At 41.1% G+C, this 15,992-nt stretch overlaps 1 protein-coding gene across 4 annotated transcripts in view; it reads left to right on the top strand.

Annotated features, from left to right (window-relative positions):
* Positions 1–15,992, top strand: part of SH3KBP1 (SH3 domain containing kinase binding protein 1) — a 221,760-nt gene that overhangs the window by 26,475 nt on the left and 179,293 nt on the right. The window contains exon 1 of one of the 4 annotated variants that reach the window (XM_065741438.1): positions 1,850–2,001. The exons of the other annotated variants lie outside the window; for them this stretch is intronic. Within the exon in view, the coding sequence (XP_065597510.1) occupies positions 1,972–2,001 (30 nt within the window). The 5' untranslated portion in view covers positions 1,850–1,971. Of the gene's footprint in view, positions 1–1,849; positions 2,002–15,992 lie in introns of those variants that run through there. 4 annotated transcript variants of the gene reach the window in all.

The raw sequence follows: 15,992 nt of genomic DNA, 5'->3' as shown, positions 1-15,992 counted from the left end.
GCTGTTTTTTCTTGGTCTTGTTTTAACAAATTCCTTGTGTAAGCTTATACTGTGGTGTAAAACTGCATTTGTGAGTGCAACAGCAGCTGAGACAGTTAAGATTTTGCTGATAGCAGATGGAGATGTAGAAAGCAGGAAACCGTGGTGCAGAGCCATGACTGCCTGTTTTAATTTATGAAACCAATTCTGTGTGGGATGAGATAGTGTTACATTGGTAAACTGAACTGCTGCATGTGACAACCTTCAGTCTTGCCTGCACTCCAGGGGACCTTCAGATATTGCCAGAACTGGGGGAGGAGTGATTTATTTTCAGATTGGCAAGAAGAGTGGTTGTAGTTATTTTTGAGGTTGTTGAGTATAGCTAGGTTTGCAGAATCAATGAAACAGGATGGGGGCTTTGTGTAATTGTAGTACTGCCTCAGGTCAGAATGGCAACCTGACTGTAAGTTATACAAGCAGAATATAACCTTTCAGGACTGCAAATCAGCTGTAAAATGTCAGACATGTTGTTTGTGTTGGATCATAGGTACACTGGGGAGATCCTTATCTCTTGCTTGATAGTCATTTAGTTTTCTTCTTATATTTTGTTTTCTTTTTAACCTTCACAACCAACCAGAGGTTCTGGGGAATCATAAGTGAAACAAAGAGGAATTCCTTGCAGGAAGCCTGCTTTTGTTTTACATTCTTCTTCAAACCTCTATGCATTCCATTCCTGGAAGAGGTGCTACCCATCCCTATTAGTATTGCCCAAAACCTTTTGCAACAGCTTTCTTAGCATTTGACCTGTGTGCATGCAGGAGCCCTTTATATCCATAGTTGGGCTCCTTAGAGGAAAAGAAAACATTCCTCATGCCCCAGAATGCTTCTTCCTCTGCTCTGCCTTCTGCTCCCAGCCTTCTGGCTACTGCTTAGACCTACCAGGTCATAGAGCCTACCTGCTCCTGTCATCCTTCCCACCTACTTTGCTACTGCACCCTGCTACCACTGTGCATGCCTTTCCTCCAGGCCTTGTAGGTGCTGCTCTCCTGAGTGCTCTGAATACCTGTTCAGTGACATCACAGTTCGCCCTGCTGAAGTAGCCTCTTCAGAAAGCCATCTTATCTACTGAGGTTATGTGCAGAGTAGGGGAAGCACTGTTATTTCCACCTGTACCTGCAAAGACACTTGCTTTGTGGATCACTGAGTTCTTACAGGGTTGTTTTAGTTTGTTTTTTAGTTGGCAGGAATTTGCAATTCAGTTACTGAGGTTTTCGTTTGTTGCTGGAAATTTTACTGGAATGTACTGTGTGTATTTGTCTTTAAGTAATATTTTATACTGTGTTGTCCCAGCTGTTTTGCTCTCTCGGAGGTGAAAGCCAGGAGCCCTAGCTGCTTCTTCCTAATACTGATTGTAACTTATTAAACCATGACGACCATTGTTATGGAGAAACACAAATTAATGGAATTGGTGAAAGAACCTTTCAGATAGGTTCCATCATGTGAAAATGTTGTTTCTGTTTGGCAACAGTGGAGAGAAACAGTATCACTGACGTGTTGTTTATTGTTGCTCTTGTTATTAATTTAGCAATGGTGAAAGCAAAACTAGTGCAGTCTTTCTCCTTTCAGCCACCATGCCTTGAAAGGCACAGATCCACCGAGCAGGTTTTGCACCAAGGTGATAGAGTTGAGGGCTGACTTAGCAGTGCTGTTCTTTGAAAGGAATTCAGCACAGAGCAGCAGTACTGCACCAAAACTGCCTGTGGGCTGTGCTGAGTGCTCCGGGTGTGATACAAATAATGCCACGCCTTAACCTGTTCATCTGGCTTCTGGAGGTGGGGATGCTCCCAGTGAGGAGGCTGCCCTGGGTGTTTGGTCTGGAGGTGATGTGAGACTCTTAGGCAGTCGCAGATGCTCGCTTCCATTCCCCATCGTGGGGAACTGGTGAGACTCAGCTGGATGGAAAGGCAGCAGTGCTGACTGCAGAGCAGCAGGATGGATCCTGTATGTTGCTCATGGGGGCAGGTGTGGTGTTGGCTGTCACGATGAGTTTGTTGGCTGGGCTTTGAGGAGGGGAGTACTGGGGGGGGGGGGAGTGGAGCAGGAGGCAGGGTTGCTGCTTGAGGCTGTCAGCAGTCGCAGGCTTCATGAGAAGCAGCTTGAAGGTACCATGCAGAAGGAAAACCATTTGAAATGCATGCAGCAGTCCAGCACTGGGCACACAGTAACGTGAAAGCTTTAGTGTTAATGCTTTTACTATCTTTTAGTGACTTTTTATTTTGCAGTATGTTACTTGTAAAAAAAAAAAAAAAAAAAAAGCTTCTGAATTGGTAGTGTTGACTGTAGTTATACAGTTGGCAGAACTAGGGTTAATTTCTGAGTTCAGAAGGTACCATTCTTCATTACTTTTGGCAGGTTTTTTTTTCAGTCTGTACTGTAGTTGTTGATGTTAATATATATATATTTATTTAAATATTGCTGAATATACCCGATATTGTTTCACTGATAGTTCAGGGTAGGTAGTATAAATTGATGTATTAAGGAAACTCAATTATTTCCTGGTTTGTGTTTTGTAGCTTTATGAAAGAACTATTATTTTATACTAAAAAATAAACTGAACACTTTTTTTCCCCATTTCCTCTTCTTTTGCTTCCCAAGGCCCCAAGCCACATGCAGGAAGAGAACCTAATCAGAGTCAAAAAGGACAGAACATACTAGCTGAAAGTTGTCTTTTCAGAGATGTAGCAGTGATATCATACTTAGAGCAACTGCTGTTCGTTTAGAACTTGTTTATACCTTACGTGTGTGTGTGTGTGTGTATATATATATATAATTTGTAACTGTGTGTCATGCAGGGAATTCAATATTTTTTGGCAATGCCTCTTCCTTTCTGTAAGTCTTACAGAATTGATGGCATTTTTTCAGCTTAGTCCTAGTTGGGAGCAAAGATGAGGTGTCTGATGTTATACTTTCTCTTCAAGTCAATATGTGAATTTTTTTTTCTGGCAACTTCCCAAGCCCCAGATGTTTTTATTTTCTCTGTAGCTTGTTTATGTGTGGCTAGATATGGTAGTAGTTTTATGCATTTTAAACTGATTCATTTTTACACTTGCTTTGGCAGTTGTTCTTGCTGTTAGAGCAGACTGCTATGAGAAGCTCTTCTTAGTAGGTAAAATCTGTAGAGGTGCTTCTGAGCATAGAAATGTCATTAGGCATACTTGCACAGCTTTAGATTTGCAGTCTGATTTTTTTTTTCCTGCAGGACCAAAACTCCCTATTAGAATTGAGAGTAGCAGAAATCACAAGCTCCTAGAAACTCAAGTTCAGTCCCACTTCTGTTTGAAGCTAGCATGAGATACTTGCTGACGCTTCCATGTTTTCTTGCAATTTAAATACATAGCCTTGAGATGGATTGACTTGACTTTAGGAAAGATTATCTGATTCTGTTGCTTTTAACATTTGTTTGCATAAATGGATGTAAGAGAAATCGTATTCTGAATGCCTGTGGTGAGGCCACAGCACATATTAATTGGGAGGAGTTGTGTTTGCATTGAAACTTAGTCTGACAAATGCTCCATTTACTCCATTAGAACTATGCCAGCCTGTATCTTCACTGCATCTACCAATTACCTCTAATTTGTATTACTGAAACATTAAGTAATGCTAACATTAAGAATGAAGAAGAGTGTAATAAGGACATGTAGAAAAAGAAAGTTGTTGAGGATTGTGAAACTAACAGCTGCTGTAATGATTTGGTGATACTGTTTGCTTCTGAATATTCTTGTCCTTATCAAGCAGTGTAATTTCTGAACAGTAAGTATGTGTGGTTGGAAAGAGGGTTGTTCAGTGCTGCTGCTGTTGGCTGGTTGGTTTTTGCTGTGTTTTAATTCTGTGTACAGAAGTGCTGTTTTTTCCCCCGAAGTACCAGGTGTGGATCTTGTGAGAGCTTTTATGTAACAGTTTCTGCGCTTCTCTTAAAGCTCATGTCAACTGGAATGGCCCACGCTTCACCTTTATTTGTTACTGGAAGAAGCATTGCACTCGTTAGCTATCTGGGTATGCAGTGTCTGCAAATATTGCACTTCCTTCTAGACTTTTGGGAGGCAACTGGGAATGTCCTTAAAAGGTCTCACATCTCCTGCTGTCACCCAGTTATTTACTCTTTACTAGAATTTACACTGGTGCTGCTAGCAAAATTGCTGTGTGTCAGAGTGTATTAGAGCTGTTTAGGTTTATAATCAGCAAACGTTGTTCTTCTCAAAGCTGGGAAGAGATTATAAGTCCTTTAATCCATTTTTTTTTCTTGCTCTGTTACAGCTCTATGAAGTGTATTATTACTGTGTATATATAGCCAGTGTAGTCATTCAGTTGTCCTTGGAGATGACAAAAGTGCAAGTAAACTACCACCTTGTAACATGATGAATTATTTACTCTGCTTCAGACTCCCAGTTCAGTGATGGATACTTAATGTCAGTGGTCAAGATGGAAGATGATGAGTGATGAAAGAAAAAAAAGACCTGTATAGCATACATTTTTAAACACATGTGCCTTGCTCTCAGGGAGAAGAAACAAGGCAAACCTGCCATTATTACAGGAGATGGTGATGGCATCTGCTTTTGTTGTTTTTTTTGGTGGTGGTTGTGGGTATTTTTTTTTATTTTTTGGCTAGGAATACTGAGACATAAATGTACCACAAGTCACTCAAGACTGTGCAAGTACTGAGTGTATGTAGTACCTTGGTTTCTCTATTGCTTGCTGCACTGGGACCCACTGCTCCCTTTGAAAGATTAACTCCGTACTTGGATTCCCTGAGAAAGCTTACATTTGCCTGTCCAGAGGCTGTAGGCCAGTAATGTCAAAAACCCTGATTATACATGCAGTCTTCTGCCAGCGGAAAACTTCTCAAGAACAGAAACTTCTTTGATGACAGTCATGATTCTTTATAGTTACTGGTTATTGCCATTGTTATTGCTGGTTCATGATAACCAACTTAGCTAAGCCTTGTTCTCCCTTTCTGTCACACTTAGTTGAGTTTTGGGTGATCTACATCTCAATGAAGCTTTCAGAAAAAATTTGTAATGCTTTACTTTGGTTTTAGGGAGGTTTCCTTCTTTCTCTGAAAAAAATTGATGAAAAAAAGGACTTAAGTGTGACCACCTGAAATGTCCTGTTCTACACATGCAAAAAGACATATGATTAGTTGTCTTCCTCTATTCCCAGACTGCTTGGTTTTGTGACCTTCAGTTGATTCGTAATGCTCCGTGGTGCACTTTTTTTGTTTACCCTTTTTTGATTCTTTGGAACCTGTGCTTTCAAATTAAAAGTAACTGAAATCTTATGGTCATGAGTTTGTGTTGATCAGTTCTCGTTAACAGATTATCACAAATAATTATAGTTACGTCAAAAACAAAACCAGTTTTTCTGCTTTTTCTAAATGTATAAAATGATTGAAGTCTTGGAAGCAGTGGAGATTTATGTTAGTATGCTGTGAGGCATCACTTGTATTTTACTCTGCAGAAGGAAAAATTGAGAACTCCTGAACTGAAAAAAAAACAAAACAACTGAGGGCCGATCTCTCTAAAAACTTGTATGGAAACCATTTCCCCATACAGATCATTCACTGAAGCTGCTGGAATGTCTAGGAGGATTGAACTACTTACATGCACTGGTTCTTGCAGGAGTGAGCATTGCATTTCATAGCCCTTAGTTGTTCTCCTGTTGTATGTACAAAATCTAATTTCTGTATTGTCAATCCGTATGTTTTTAGTGGATCATTTGAACTTCTGCAGCCTTTCAGTTAATATGAGAAGTTTTAGCAAGTCCAGGTGTACTGCCTAGGAGAATTCTGAGTAAGTGAAGGGCAGAGAATGATGCCTCATTAAACCACTGAACATATCTCTTCTCAAAATATTTTCAGCAGTATGTACACATGCCTGTAGTGTACAGGCATAATGTACGTGGTATGAAAAACAGACACTACATTGACAGCTAGAAAGTACTGAAGTGTTTTTTAAATAAGTACATTGCTTGCCCATGTGAAGCTTGTGAACAGCTGCAGTGGCACCCTGTCATATTGACACTCCCCCATTTCTTTGTGCTAAGATTTGTATCTTTTCATTATTTCATTAATGAGTGTTCAGATATTTGTAAAAGCATGATTTTTGTTTGGTCTTTTTACAGCCAGCATACTCTACTTCCCTGTAGGTTTTTTATGGTTCATGCCTTTCCGTTCGACGTTGCCCTTGTCTTCCCACTCACTGAGCAGCTTCTCCATAGATTTTAATTTCTCATAATGTACAAGATATAGGGCTGAAGAACTCTTCCTTACTCATGTCTAGGGTTGCTTGTAATACGTTGGTAACCTGCTTTCTCCTTTCAAATTGCAGCTCCAGTGAGACTGAGCACTAAAAAGATTGAGAGAAAACATTTATGAAAGCTTTGTTAGAGAGTGCTTTTTATTTAAAGACTGGTTATCTCAGTGAAGGATTTCTGGGTCATGTCTCTGAGCCTGTCCATACGAAAATGAGCTACAAACTACCATTGAAAAATGTGTGTAGAGGGGCAGACAGGGAGGCAGGATGAGTTTTAAAGACTTAACACCATGAACATTTCCTAATGAGTGCTAACAAATGCATTTGTTTCCTAGTGATGTTTCCAGACATTCATAAAGTGAAAACAAGATTTGCAGGGAGAGGCTAAATTACTGTCTCCTACTAGCTTGCACTGTTGGCAAAATTGACTAGTTTCCCACACTCCGTATTCCCTCATCAGATCTGGCAACAAGCAGCAAAAGTGAAGATAAATACTGGTTGCAAGCAGTTATTATTAGTTAAGGCTAATTAATACTAGCTGGTTAGACTTCTCGAGAGAAAAGGGAAGTTCACATCATCGGAGCATGAAATGTTTTAGCAAGACTAGACCTGAAATTGAAACAACAGGATTACTGCTATGCTGCCATTGTCCTAATAATGGTGTGTTACTGAACTTCACCTCAAAGTAGTAAATTTTTTGCATTCCTCATATTCTTTCAGGGAAATGCTGATAAGCCTGTATTGTAAAAAGTTGCCACAAGTAATAGTTCAGTGAAAATAATACAGATGCTTTTGTAGGTGTACAAAATTACATTAACGCAGTAGTAATTGTCCAGTAAAGACATCTGGTGCCACAAACAGAACTTGATTTTTGTGACATTATTGATGACTGCTTAGACTATTTCTTCTTTTACACTGTGTGTGCCTTTCACGAATGTAACAGTGTGGTGTGAACATCTGCAAAAATACATAGCAGAAGAAAATACAAAAACAAACTGTTCTTTGTAAATGTTATGGGTGAGGAAATGCACTGCAATAGCTTCTTGCATCTCATTTGCTCTGTCTATGCTGTTCTTTCATGGCGATAAGTCTCAGTATAATGTATTACCAGAATGCTGCTGCTGTGCATTGCTATTTAGTAAAACCATGTACAGCAAGCAGACAGGCTATTCCAGTAAAAGCTCAATTGGTTAAACCAGTTTAGCTAGTTCAATTAATGAAAGTGGTAGGGGCTTCTGCAGGTTCAGTTTTACAAATCATACATGCCATCTTCTGAAGGCAGCTACACTTGCAGAAGTTTGTAAGTAGGTACAGTCTTAGGAAATCCTCCTTTGTTGTTTGCTTCTAACGTACGTAGCATGCTTTTGCAATACAGTGTCTTTTTTTTTCCATCCCATTTTGAATCTTTTTTTTCCTTCTGTGCAAGGACTTTAAAACTGTCCCTCTTAGCTAGCTTGAATAAATTTATTAGCTACCTGCCTCATTACTTAGTACATTTTCTGTACTCTTTAAAGACAGAGAAGAAGCTTAAGGTTTGAATTCCATGAATGAGTAGAAAATGTAAGTTTCTATCCAGATTTTATTATCAAGCGAAAGGATTAGGAGTACTATGATAATGGCAGATGTGTAAGATACTAGGACTGATAACTATTATATGTCATAAAACGCTGTCATAAACTTTTCTTTTACTCACAGATGAGACAGTTGGAAAGCAGTGATGGCGTAGTTTCATAGGGGTTTTTAAGCAAAAGAAATGCATTGTATCTGGAAAAGCTTCTTTAAAATTAACTCATAGTAAGCTAGCTCCACTGTAAAGACAGTCATGGGGAATGTAAGCAGGGCACCCAGTGACATCGAGTAAAATGTTAATGAAGCATTTCCATGTAGTGCAGAAGTTGTAGCTGTGCTAGCACAAAACTGAAATTGTGTTCAGTGATGTGTTGCCTTGCAAGCTTCTCTCTACTGTGTCTGTTGATGTGCAGAGACAAAAGCTGTGCAGTTTGTATTGTGTTATATTGTTTTCATGAGATTTGTAAGGGTGAAGCTGTGACTAAGTATCACAGGTTAGATCAGGAAAGAGAATAAATGGAAAAAGATGTGACACAAATTGGACATAAGACAGGAGGTTTATATGCTGGTACCTCTGACAATGTTAGGAAAAACAGCAGTCCAGTATCTGCTGACTACATGGTGGATTGTTTCAAGTCTTTTCCAAAACCTTGTTGATATCCTTCTCCTAACCTGTAGCAGTTGTTTCTTTTTCTAACACTTACCCTGCTGGATAGTGTTCTCATAAGTTGTACATACCTGTACAGATATAGCATACCTGAGTTTAGGAAAGGTGACTTCTTAGGTATGAATTCTGCCACACTGGCTTATGCTATAGGTTATTGTGGACAGATAACTGGTTCTTGCTAAAAGCTCTACCATGAAGTTCTCTTCAGAAAACTTAGATCCTTCTACATATATAATACATGGTCACTTTTTTTTTATCTTGCCTTACAGGATATTTCTATTTTTGAAGAACACATTTTAATCTGAAAGGTGTCATTTTGCTTAACCATAACTGTCTAATCAGTTTTGTAATTACTTTTGAATAGTTACATCTTACATGGCTTCATTCCCTCTTTCCCTCACATGGATGCTTGATCTGTGTTATGATTTATTGCAAAAGCAAAGATAGCTTTATTTATGATGTTCTGGTTTTGGGAGTCCTATTTTATCCTGTTGAGTTTCATTCAATAAGTCTAGTTCGTAGTTCCTTCCACAGTATAAAGTATCTTCATCCTCCATCCATCATTGCTGCAATTCTGGCATCTTAAAAAAAGTGGGTTTTTTTCATTCCTACATCATAAAGGTAGAGTGGACGGATCTGACACAATGCCTAGTGCATAAGACAGTCTTTGGGGAGATTTTCTTTAGAAGCAAAATCATTGTTGCTATAATCTTAAAGGATGTCCTTGAGGTCTAGATAGAAAACAAATGTAGTTTGTGCCTTCAAGTAGGACAAGAAGGAGAGTCTGGGGAACACGAGCCTCAACATGTCCAAATGTATAAAGGACAAGAAGGCAATTGGGGAATTATCAGCATGTAGTTATGAAGGTGAAATCATGTCTGGTTAACCTATGTGCTTTCTATGATGAGATCACTGACTTTATTTGTAGGGGACAGAGTTGGCATTGTTGATGTTAAGTTTAGGAAGGCTTTTGACACCCTCTTCATTGACAAACTGATGAAGTGAGGACTAGTAATTGGTCAACGTGGTGTACTCAAAACTGATTAAACTTAAAGGGCTTTGATCAGCATCACGAGATCCAGCTGAAGGCTGAACTGGCAGTGTTCCTCAAAGGTGGGTAATGGTGCCAGTCCTGCTCAACATCTTCACTAATGACCTTGGATAATAGTATGGAGTACACTCTGCAAATTTGCAGATGATACAAAACTGGGAGGAGTGTTTGACAAAGCAGCTGGTTAAGCTGCCTTTTAGAGAAACCTTAACAGACTGGAAAAAATGGTCAGGCAGGTTCCTCATGAACGTCAGGAAATAGTGAGTCCCACACCCAAGAGGAATAAACCCCATGCACCAGTATAGGCTGAAACTGGCTTCGCAAGCAGGACCTGGGGATCCTGGTGGGCAACAAGAACACAAATCAGGAGTGTGTACTTCCTGAGCTGCATTAGGCAGAGCGTTGCCATCAGCTTGAGAGAGAGCTGATCCTTCTCGTATAGTAAGTCTGATGAGGAAGGCCTTGTATGCTGTGCCTGATTCTGGGTTTTCTCATACAAGAGAGATATAGACATGCTGGAGTGAATCCAGAGAAGAGCCACAAAGGTGAGTGGAGGACTGGAACATCTGACACAGGAGATGCTCAGGGGTATGGAACTGTTTAGCCTGGAGAGGGGAAGACTGAGTGTGACCTGACTGTGTCTGAATACCTGATGTTGTGGATTAAAGAAAGTGGAGCCCATGTATGCATTAGCACACTGGGATAGGATGAGTTACAATATGCATAAATTGCATATTGTAAATATGCATAAAAAGACAATATGCATAAAAAACATGGAAACACATTTAAATGTATGAAAAAAACTTACTGTAAAGCTGGTCAAATAGTGAAACAGATTTGCCTGGATACATTATGGGGCACCCATTCTCAAAACCCAACTGGACATAGCCTTGAGCATCCTGTTGTAATGATGCATGCTCAGAGCCAGAAGGTTGGACTGGATCATCTCCAGAGGTGCCTTCCTGCTTCAACCATTCTGTGAATCTGTAAAAAAACAGTTCTATCACAGTACTTTCTCTTTGTAGAGCCACTTCAGGTATGAGATAATAAGCAGGAATACTAGTTGAAATAAGGAGGATAAGGCTCTGTGCCCACCTAGAGGCTATATCTTGTGAACAAGGGATGCCTTTTCTATTTAATCTAGTGGAGTGCTTGTTTTTGTTCCCACTTCTAATTATATCTACATTTTTTTCCTTCAATGAGCAGCATTTTTCACACTCCAGTTGAAAATGTGATGCCTTTCCCACTGCTTACACACATATGTACTTATGCCAAGAATAAAGAAGGAAGATTTAGCAACATTATGAAATTGTGATTCATGAAGCATATGAATAGACTGAATGGACTCCAGTGCCTTTTACTTGTTTTTTTAACTTTTATCTTAGCTTCCTGAGTGCTGTGCTCTAATGCAATATCCTTTTGTCTGTATCCTTCTTTCTTCTCCTATCTAAAACTTCTGAAGTGATGTTTAACTGTGAAAAGGTGGGATGGAATGTTAACTCACTGCAATTTATAAGTAACTTGTCGTGAAAGTAGACATCTACACTTCAAGGAGATATCTGCTTTGCATGAAGGACAATAGTATGTGTGCTTGAATAGAAGCCCCTTGTCTGATCAAAAAGAATTGATAGAGGAATGTGCTTGGAAGGAACTGGTGGAAAAACATTGTATTTATACTTTCTTATATACAACAATATTAATCAACCACAATTGAGAGATGTTTCAAAGTAGCTTTGAATTACTCACAAGAAAAAAGGTTTGTTAAATGTGATTGTACCAAACTATTTATGAATGAGAGAACAAGAACATAGGATGACTTCAAAAAATATCTTTTTATTCATAGTTCCAGTTCCCTTGATCTTGCAGACACCATATCATAAGTTTATCAAGCTTCATCTTTGGTCATGGTTTGAAGAGTTTATCACGTGATACTCCTTCCTCCCCTCAGGAGAAAGGGGAGTGGAAAAGAAGGAAAAACCAATTGAGATAGGATAAACTAATTTAATAAAAGGAATGTGGCATAATACAGAATAATTCATAGAAGAATAGAAAGAGAATAGAAATTCATAGAAGAATCATAGAATGGTTTGGGCTGCAAAGGGCCTTTAGTTCTCTTCCATCTAGTTCCAGACTCCTTGCTGTAGGTGGGGACACCTCCCTCTAGGGCAGGTTGCTCAGAGCCCCATCCACCCTGGCTTTGAACACTTACAGAGAGGAGACATTCACAGCCTTGCTGTGCAACCTGTTCCAGTGTCTCACTACTTTCGTAGTAAAGAATTTCTTTCCTAGTATTTAGTCTAAATCTACCCTCTTCCAGTTTAAAACAATTTCCTCTTGTTCTGTTGCTATATGCTCTTATAAAAAGTCCCTCTCCAGCTTTCCTGTAGGACCCCACCTTTTAAGCACTGTGGAAGTCTGCTGTGATGTCCCCTGGAACCTTCCCTTCTCCAGGCTGGAGAGCCCCTGCTCTTTCAACCTCTCCTCATAGAGGAGGTACTCTAGGCTTCTGATAATTTTCATGGTCCTTCTCTGGACCTGTGGACCTGCTCCAACAACTCAGTGCCCTGTAGGGGGCCTCAGAACTGGATGCAGTGCTCAAGGTGGGATCTCACAAGAGCTGAGTAGAGGGGCAGAATCACTTCCCTTGACCTGCTGGTCACACTTCTCTTGATGCAACCCAGGATATAGTTGGCCTTCTGGACTGCAAGAGCACATTTCCACCTCATGTTGAATCTTTCATCAACTGACACCTCCAGATCCTTCTTCTCAGGGGTGCTCTCAAGCCATTCTCCCCCCCAGTCTGTATCTTTGCTTGGGATTGCCCCAACCCAGGTGCAGAACCTTGGACTTAGCCTTGCTGAGCTTAATGATGTTGGCATGGGCCCACCTCTCTGGCCTGTCCAGGTCCCTCTGGATGGCATCCTTTCCCTCTACTGCGTCACCTGCACTTCTCAGTGTGGTGTTGTCCGCAGACTTGCTGAGGATGCACTTGGTTCCACTGTCCGTGCTAGCCATGAAGATAATTCCAGCATGGATCCCTGTGGAACACCACTCATCACCAGTTTCCACTTGAACATTGAACTGTTGACTGCAACTCTCTGAATGCAACCATCCAGCCAATTCCTTATCCAGTGAGTGGTTCATCCATCAAATCCATTTTTCTTCAACTTGGTGACAAGGATGCCATATGGGACAGTATCAAGCACTTTGCACAAGTCCAGGTAGATGGCATCAATTGCTCTTCTTTTATCCACTAATCCTGTAATTCCATCATAAAAAGCTATCAAGTTTGTTAGGTGTGATTTGCACTTGGTGAAAGCATATTGATTACTACCAATCACCTAATTTTTATTTTCTATATGCCTTAGTAGAGTCTTCAGGAGGATCTGCTCTATGATCTTGCTGGACACAGAGGTGAGACTGACTTGCCTGTAGTTGCTGGATTGTCTTTTCTTCCCTACTTGAAAATGGGGGTTATGTTTCCCTGTTTCCAACCAGTGGTAACTTCACCAGACTGCCATGATCTTTCAAATGTGGTGATAAGGGGCTTGACAACTTCATTTGCCAGTTTCTTTAAAATCTGTGGATGGATCTCATTGGGTCCCATGGACTTGTGCACCTTCAGGTTCTTTAGATGGCCTCAAACCAGATCTTTACTTACAGCTGGCAGATCTTCCTTCTCCATGTTCTTAACTTTGCTTTCTGCAGTTTGGGTAGCATGTCTAGAGCCTTTGCTGATGAAGACTGAGGCTTTGTCCATGTCCTTTATGACTGGGTCTCCAATTTCCTTCTGGAGAGGGCCCATGTTTTCCCTGGCCTTCCTTTTATCACTGATATACCTGTAGAATTTCTTCTTGTTCCCTTTTACATACCTGGCTAGATTTAATTCTGTCTAGGTTTTAGTTTTCCTAACCTGATCTCTGGCTGCTTGGACAACTTTGTAATCCTCCCTGGTAACCCATTCCTGCTTCCAATCCCTGTGGACTTTCCTTTTTAGCATAAGTAAGTCCAGGAGCTCCTTGTTGATCCATGGAAGCTTTCTGGTGTTCTTGCCTGCCTTTCTTTTTCTTGGAATGCACTGCTTTCTGGGCTTAGAGGAGATGGACCTTGAATACTGACCAGCTTTCTTGGACCCATCTTCATCTGGAGCTTTCTCCTATGTTACTCTGCCAAGCAGTTCCCTTGAGTTAAGAGTCTTCTGTCCTGAAGTCCAGAGTAGCAAGCTTGTTGAGCACCCTCTTCAATGCCCTGAGGATCTTGAACTCCACCATTTTGTGGTCACTGCAGCCAAGGCTGCCCTTGAGCTTCACATTACACTCCAGCCCCTTTGAGTTGGTGAGGACAAGGTCCAGCATAGCACCTGTTCTCATTTGTTTGTTTACCACTTGGAAGAGGAAGTTATCCTCAACACATTCTAGGAACCTCTTTGATTCCCCTTGTTGTCCCTCCAGCAGATATCGGTGTCCCACATTTTGTGAATGTGAGGCTGCTCCTATCTATTTATGGAGGACCTCATCCACTTGGGTCTTGCTTATCAGACAGCCTGTAGCAGACTCCCACTGTGATGTTTGCTTCTCCTGCCTTCCCTTTAACAATAACCCTTAAATTCTCTGTCAGCTTCTTATCTGTCCCCAGATGAAGCTCCATGAACTGCAAGTGGTCACTGATGTAGAGGACAGCATGCTCTCCCCTTCTTTCCTGCCTGTCTTTCCTGAAGAGTTTATACTTGTCTGTTCCTACATTCCAGTTGTGAGAGCCATTCCATCACATCTCAGTTATGCCAGTGACATCACAGCCCTGTAGTTATGCGTGTCTGCAATGCTTCTTGCTTGTTCCCCATGCTTCGTGCATTAGTGCACAGGCATTTGAATTGGGCTCCCATTGAGGCTGATTTACCAATTGGAGTTCCCTTGTCCTGAGCCTACAGTGCTGTCTTACAGGGCCTGTGATTCAACTCCAGGCCTGGGGCACCCATTACCATCATCAGCCTCAACGTGTGATGGTTTGAGGATCCCCTCCCCTGGCAACTCTAATTTAAAGCTCTCCTGATCAAATTGGAAAGATTGTTGCCAAAGATGGCCTTCCCATTCTCTGATAGATGAACTTCATCCTCCCTCAGAAGACCAGACTTCTCAAAACTGGTTGCATGATTCCCTGTTCGTGACGCAACTCCCTTAACCATTTATTTTCTTATTTTTGTCAGTCTTTTCCCTCTCCATTCCCTTAGCCAGGAAGACTGATGAGATGACTGCCTGTGCTCCCAAGTTCTCCAGTGCTGCTCCCATCTTCTTGTAGATGCTGTTGATATACTTCAGGTTTCTAACAGTTGTGTCACTGGTGCCTACATAAAACAGCAGCAGCGGGTAGTAGTCTGTGGGACATACGAGGTCTGGCAGCCTCTGCATCACATCCCTGATGCAGGCCCCTGGATAGCAGCAGATCTCTCTAGATAGCAGGTCAAGATGACAGATGGGTGCCTCTGTACTCCTCAGAAGAGAATCACCCACCACTATCATTTGTTGCTTTTTTTTCAGCTGAAGTAGTTATACAGTGGGGAGCTGGTGTGGGTGCCTTACTTATCTCTGATGACTTCCCTGTTACTCTTTCCTTTTCAGTCTTTGTGGTTCTGCAGAGGCACCTCAGGCTTTGGGGCAGGCTTATTCCTTTTGTTAGTCTTTCTCGTGACAGTGTGCCAGTTCTCATCTCCGTTGCCTTCCTCTCCAACTGGATGTGCCAGAGGAGTTTGAGGCTGTTTAGCCCCAAACTGTGGCTTCAGTGCAGGTTGCATGTGAATCTGTCTGACTCTCCATTTCTGCCTCCAATTAAGAGTAATAAATCAAAACAAACCAAAAATAAAAATGGAGGAGAGAGAAGGAGTCTGTCTGAATTTTTATCAGCAGGCCTTCCACTGCTCGCCTCCTAGAAAAGACTAGAGAGCCCTTTCTTCATCACCTGAAATTGGAAATCTTATGAGAGCTCCTGGGAAATGCAGTACCTTGTGTCCCAGTGTATCTTCCCCTTGGAGAATCAGAATTCACAAGGGGCTGCTAAAGATAAACAGGAAACACAGCTCCACAGTGTGCTGTGTCTCTGCACCCAACAGCCTGTCAAATGATGCTCTGATATGGAATACTGACAAACAGGACAATCTTTTAAGTAGTTTTTTTGCCCTTTTGTTTAGAAATATTCCCTTACACTTTAGCCTGACTTTATTAGTGACCACTTTTTATCACTTTTGTGGAAGCACTTTCCTTTGAGTTAAGGTGTTTTTTCTTTATTTCCGCGTGATGTAAGTGGCTAGAAGGGATCTTAGGGATCATGTTCCAGCCCCCCTACTAGAGGCAAGGTTGCCAGCTGTTAGATTGAGTGCTAGATCAGATTGCCCAGGGCCCTATCCAACATGGCCTTTAATGTCTCC

Source organism: Cyrtonyx montezumae, unplaced genomic scaffold, assembly GCF_038088225.1.
Source record: "Cyrtonyx montezumae isolate F1298 unplaced genomic scaffold, pur_monq_1.0 scaffold_3, whole genome shotgun sequence".
Classification (NCBI taxonomy): domain Eukaryota; kingdom Metazoa; phylum Chordata; class Aves; order Galliformes; family Odontophoridae; genus Cyrtonyx; species Cyrtonyx montezumae.
This window is presented reverse-complemented; position numbering and strand designations above follow the sequence as displayed.